Raw genomic sequence first — 6,489 nt, 5'->3', positions numbered from 1 at the left:
CAGAGCATGTTTCCTCAACTAGTTTGCTGATCGTATTAGTTCCAATGCGAAAGTAATAATGAAGAGATTGAAAACGCTCTCCCATCGCCAGAAACCTGAAATAAATTAACTCATGTAAATGATAACAACGGAATTATTTATATACATTAGTGGGGAAACCAAATATTGTTAAATTAGGTCTGACAGCACACATGTTGTAAATTGATTACATTTTAACTTATAAATTCTTTTAACGTTCAATAATGTAGCGTAAATTCCGAATTACCGACTAGCAAAATCTGTTTCAAAATGCTGACATGTGTACCTCAGAGCAATAAAATACATGCTGCCATTGTCAATCAATATACGTTGCCGAACAATATGTACTTCATTGCTCTGAGTGATACTGGTAAACATTTTGAAACAAATTTCATTGGTCGATTAATTCAAATTTTACCATATGGTACAATGCATATTGCCAATTACTTATATTGTTCCATTCTTTCAGGTGAAAAATGCAAAGCAAAATGGAACAGTATAAGAACATCATATTCAAGATTCTTAAGAGATGAAAAACAACCGAGTGGCTCAGGTGCCAGTAAGAAAAAGAAGTGGTACTTAGCAGAAAGTCTGGCATTTCTACGAGACTATATGGGAAAACACCGCAACCTTGGAAGCAATAGCAATGTAGTGGATGAAAATGAAGCAGAGTAAAATGCTGACGTCTCAGATTTTTCAGAAGAAGCAGATGGAATTGCAATCCCTGCAGAACAAAGTAGCCCTTGCCCTGACAATTTTGCACAACCACCCCCTAAAAAAAAACGAAAGGGAAAACATCGATGATCACAGATGTGGCGGGGCCAATGATAGAATTTCTAAAGAGTAGAACAAGTGTAGCCAAAACGGAAATGACTCAGAGTCACAATTCAAAATTCCTGGAAAGTCTTGTACCAGATATGGACAAATTGACGCCAAGAAGGCAGAGGCAGTTTAAAGAAAAAGTTCTTACGACTTTGAATCGGTTTTTGGATGAACAGGAGGAAGAGGCCGTCTGGCTCTCACGGAATCCCCAATGTACAACAACCCTAGCACCGTCTCCTCAATATGTAAATTCCCCTAGTCCACAGCAGCTGATTAATTCACCTAGTCCACAGCATCTGATTAACACAGGAATAGAATCTGTGCAGCAACCCGTGCAATCTACCCCACACTTTTCTCAACAGAACTGCCAAGACAACAGTACGTGGAACAATTTGTAATTATATCATAATGTTGTTTAATAGCTACATGCAGTAGTAAATAGTAATTACGAATTTATGTAGCGTCTACATACCTTAGAGTAACGAGCAGTCTTTCTTCAGGTGTTATGCTCCTTCGTATATTTGTATCACTTTTCCTGATGTTATGTTCTATCATATTTAGAATATGATTAAAAGTACCAATACTTAATCTAGTAAAATTTCTGAATTTTGTTTCGTCTTCTTTGAGTTCCTGTACAAAGTTTCTAAGAGAATTTTGTTCATCTCTCTTCCGGTTAATGGGGTGGACCCACATGCGTTTGTCACTTTCTTCCAAATAAGTGTTTTGCATCCACTGCGACACAAGAACAGCACTAATTTCATCGTCTTCGGTGTTCATTCTGTCACTGTTCTACCAACAATGAGTTATGATTGAAAGCTTGTGCCTTGAACTATATAGGCCATGAATGATGACAAAATGTTTTGCGTGAACGCAAAACGTTTTGTTTGAAGACGTTTTTGCTTGATCAGTGTGCAAATGACACAGCAAAATGTTTGGCAAGCAAACAAAACATTTTGAATGACGATGTTTCATTCATTCCTTTCTACACTGATACAACAAAATGTTTTTACGTTTAGCAAAATGTTTTGTTTGAAGGCTGGAAACTGCAAAGGGTAGCTGGAAAAGTTCGTGTGATAGCTTTCCAGCAGGCAAGACTGGTTCCTTCAGTGTGGTGCAGCTTGTCAAGGCATGGAGTCGCTTTCAATCTTCAGATGATAACTCTGGGGAATGTATGAATGAAAATTTAGTTTCACGATCACGAGGGGGCAATTCGGATGAATTTTTTGTATAATTAATACAAGGAAGCAATAATGGTAGGGTATATGAAGTGTTAAGTTGACGCCGAACTCTGGTGTCAACTCTCCACGTCCCTGTCTCGTCTGCTCTGAAAGATTTCGATTGCGACAGCAAAGTGGCTTCGTGTGAACAAGACCCCTTGTTGTAACCTACCACACCGAGTGAACTGTGGAGACGTCCGCTCAGGTTATCAGGAATAAACCGCGGAACTACATTTACATGCATTTGCATGTAAGGTTTCTATGTATACATATACATATACCGGTACGTGTATCATCAAATAACAATGGAAAATAAACATATCTCACCACTGAGACCTTTAATTAACTCGCGGAGGTCTTTTCCGGCTCCTTCAATTGGACCACTTCTCACTGCTGATAATCCTCGAGACCGAAACTGTCTTTCTTACATTTCATGCATCCATCCGGCTGCCTTGCTGACCACAACTGACTAGTAGCCTTCCCTTCAGGACTCCTCTGGCAACCTCGACCATCAGGACTGAGCTGAACTGGCCACTGACTCCTCCGTAGGCCTATTAATCTCCTCAACCGTAACAGTGATTATCTTTAACCAATCACATATCTATTTCCCTTACACATCAAACAATGCCATATGATTTTATTCATTATTTCTAACAATGGGATATGTAAAGTAACCATACAAAATCTTCTCTAAAGATAATATAGAAATATTTGCTGTTTCTGAGCCGTGTCAAAACAACCTTTACCACTCGAGAAAAGAAAACTGCGCAGGGGTGATTGTAATACAATTTAAAATATGGTAATACCGTAACAGAAGAAAGAGTGGGCAAGATAGAGAATAAGGAAGAGAGAGAGTAGGAGAGTGAGAGAAAGAGAGAGAGAGTAGGAGAGTGAGATAAAGAGACAGAGAGATACCTCATATTCTACATCCATCTCTTCCCTTCTTTCTCTTGTTCCTTGTTCAGTCTGGCAGTCAGAAGCAATCACATTCAAAACGTAGGCAAAGGATTCCTTATATTTCCATCTCAATTTCCTTTTAAATCGAGCTCATCCTTTTCATGTGTCTGTTGTATCATCAAATGTTTATGTCATTCATTATGCAAAGTTTCTTTCTTTATTATTTGATAGAATATTTTTACATTTTTGTTCGTATGATGTTTATGGATGTGTGTGTGTTTGTGATTCACCAAGGTCCTGGATCACGTGTTGGACTCGTGATGGACAGCTATTTCCCTCCCGGAAGAGAGGTTAGAGCTGATATATGACCGATCTATGGGTAATGCTGTGACCCAGACACAGACACAGACACACACACACACACACACACACACACACACACACACACACACACACACACACACACACACACACACACACACACACACACACACACACACACACACACACACACACACACACACACACACTCTCTCTCGGTGGCGCGGTTGATAGAGTACTGGACTGTCAGCACCTGGTTCGAATCCTGCCCAGGGCCGAAATTATTTCGGTATCGCTGCGCTTCGAGTCGTTACTCCGACTCTCGTGGGCGGGGAGTTGGGTATGTGTGTGTGTGTGTGTGTGCAAGGTCATAGCATTACCCATAGATCGGTCATACGAGCTCTGAGCTCTCTTCTGGGAGAGAAAATAGCTGTCGATCACGAGTGCAACACGTGATCCAAAGACCAAGGTGAATACACACACACACACACACACACACACACACACACACACACACACACACACACACACACACACACACACACACACACACACACACACACACACACACACACACACTCACACACACACACAGACACACACAGACACACACACACACACACACACACACACACACACACACACACACACACACACACACACACACACACACACACACACACACACACGGCTCGGTGGCGGATTGGTAAAGCACTGGCCTCACAAGCCAGAGAACTGGGGTTCGATTCCCCGGTCGGGCGGAGATAAGTTGGGTTTGTCTCCTTTCACGTGTAGACCCTGTTCACCTAGCAACGAGTAGGTACGGGACGTTAGTCAAGGAGTTGTGACCTTGCTGTCCCGGTGTGTGGTATGTGAGAGGTCTCAGACCTACCCAGAGATCGGCTAATAAGGAGCTCTGAGCTCACTGCCGTAGGGTGGTGTCTGGCTGTCTCGACAGAGACTGCAGCAGATCCGAGGTGAATCCGAGGTGAATACACACACACACACACACACACACACACACACACACACACACACACACACACACACACACACACACACACACACACACACACACACACACACACACACACACACACACACAAACACACACACACACACACACACACACACACACACACACACACACACACACACACACACACACACACACACACACACACACATACACACACATATATATATATGTATGTATATATATATATATATATATATATATATATATGTATATATATATATATGTATATATATATATATATATATATAGATATATATAGATATATATATATATATACATGTACAATTGTACATACGTACATATATACATATTGGTAGGGATGGCACCGCGTGTTAATGCTGGTGTACGTACACAGCCATTCCCTTGTGTGGTGCACTACGTGGTGTTTCACAGACGTGGTCGTGGAGTAAGGTTGTGTCAAGGCAGGAAAGTTCCTGAGGAGAGAAGCAAACTTGTTATCGGCACTGATGGTTGAAAGCTGGCTACTTACTCCGGTTGTTGGCCTGGCGTTGGATGACATCGATGTAAGGGGATCGTGGAGCTTGCGATTTTTAATATCGATCAGGAGATCGAAATGGGTAAAAAAAATCGGCGCCAAGGATGGGTTGGGAAACTGCTGCAACGTAGAAGGTCCACTCAAAGGATCGGCGAAGGTTGAGTTCTAGCTGAAGTGTCTTCCTCTTGAAAACAGGTATCTTGGTGCCGTTGGCTGCGTAGAGGTAAGACATCGGCGGCAGTGAATGCTGGGTTGCTGTAGTAGGCAGGACACTGACTTCAGCTCCGGTATCTATGAGGTATGTGGTGTTTGAGAGTGGATCAAAAACGAAGAAAAGTTTCGATGTATGTTGGCGAACGCTGTCCGCCGTTAGCGTTCGCCCATCTTGTTTAACGGTGCCGATTAGAAGGTGCACGGCTGTGCACATTTCTTCGCATCTTGTCCAAAGCGACTATGGTAGAAGCAGACGCCTGATGTTTGCTTCGGTCTCCCTCTGGATGTAGATCTGGAGCGGTTGCGGTGGTATCTTGGTGACGGGGGTCGTCGTTGAAGATTGGCAACCTGCTCTTGGAGGGCGCTGACCTGGAGGGTGAGTTTGGAGACTAGCTCGGTTAACGCCTGAGTTGCGGACTGGTCGGCGAGGTTAGCGATGGTAGGGCGCGCAACTGGTACCGAAGCCATGAAGTCATCAGCGAGCGTGGCTAGCTCGTCGAGCGAGATCTTGTTCTTGGCGCTGAAGAGGTTGCCTTGGATGGTTGGTGGCAGGCGCTGGTAGAATAGGTGGAGCAAGTTGGAATTATCGAATGCTGCGTATTTGTCTCCGAGCAATCGCTTCATGCGTCGCAGCAAGTCGGACGGTTTCTCATTTCCAAGTTCTTCTTTCGAGAGGAGCTCCTGCAGGCGTGTAGCTTCGGAAGACTCAAGGCGGTCCAGGACGGCTTGCTTCAGATCCTCATATGGGGCACCAGATGTAGGTGCCTTGGAGATGGTGTCTGAAACTTGTAGGAGTACGTCAGATGATAAGAGGCCACAAGCATGTGAAAACTTCGTTAGGCTGGTGATACTACGGTTTGCCTTGAAGTTACACTCGAGGATTGTGAACCATATTGTTGGGTCGCGGTTGGTAAAAGGGGGTGCGCGGAATGCACTTACTTCGTGTTGTTGATCGCCCGTCATGCTTACGTGATTAGTATGAAGCTATGTTCGTGGGCAGCTGGGTTGGCCAGAGCAGTCCGGGTTGGCGGGGCTGGGCAGGCTGGTTCAAAGGGCTGGACAACCCGGGACGGCGGGGCTGGGCTCGCCGGGGCGGGACTGGGCACGCCGGGGCGGCGCTGGCAGCCCTCGAGATCCCCCGGAGGAGGAGCCCTCCAGGTCCCCCGGAGGAGGAGCCCTCCAGGTCCCCCGGAGGAGGAGCCCTCCAGGTCCCCCGGAGGAGGAGCCCTCCAGGTCCCCCGGAGGAGGAGCCCTCCAGGTCCCCCGGAGGAGGAGCCCTCCAGGTCCCCCGGAGGAGGAGCCCTCCAGGTCCCCCGGAGGAGGAGCCCTCCAGGTCCCCCGGAGGAGGAGCCCTCCAGGTCCCCCGGAGGAGGAGCCCTCCAGGTCCCCCGGAGGAGGAGCCCTCCAGGTCCCCCGGAGGAGGAGGGGCTCCAAGTCCCCAGGAGGAGGAGCCCTCGAGGTCGCCC

The 6,489-nt window shown here is 45.8% G+C and overlaps 2 protein-coding genes across 2 annotated transcripts in view; one reads left to right on the top strand and one right to left on the bottom strand.

The window, feature by feature from the left end:
• Window positions 1-1,169, top strand: part of LOC143023623 (uncharacterized) — a 2,357-nt gene extending 1,188 nt beyond the window's left edge. Inside the window, exon 2 of the mRNA XM_076182213.1 lies at window positions 488-1,169. Coding sequence (XP_076038328.1) covers window positions 488-693 — 206 coding nt within the window. The 3' untranslated portion in view covers window positions 694-1,169. The remainder of the gene's footprint in view (window positions 1-487) is intronic.
• A 965-nt stretch (window positions 1,170-2,134) lies between these two features.
• Window positions 2,135-5,986, bottom strand: LOC143023611 (uncharacterized). Its single transcript, XM_076182199.1, has 2 exons — window positions 5,393-5,986; window positions 2,135-2,242 (listed from the first exon to the last, which is right to left on the bottom strand). Exons 1-2 carry the CDS (start codon window positions 5,984-5,986, stop codon window positions 2,135-2,137), a joined length of 702 nt encoding a protein of 233 aa, XP_076038314.1.
• Window positions 5,987-6,489: the final 503 nt, after the last annotated feature.

This window comes from Oratosquilla oratoria, unplaced genomic scaffold (assembly GCF_046742065.1).
Source record: "Oratosquilla oratoria isolate Oo_2021 unplaced genomic scaffold, ASM4674206v1 SCAFFOLD52, whole genome shotgun sequence".
NCBI lineage: Eukaryota > Metazoa > Arthropoda > Malacostraca > Stomatopoda > Squillidae > Oratosquilla > Oratosquilla oratoria.
The sequence above is the reverse complement of the archived record's forward strand: the minus strand, read 5'-3'. Positions and strand labels throughout refer to the sequence as shown.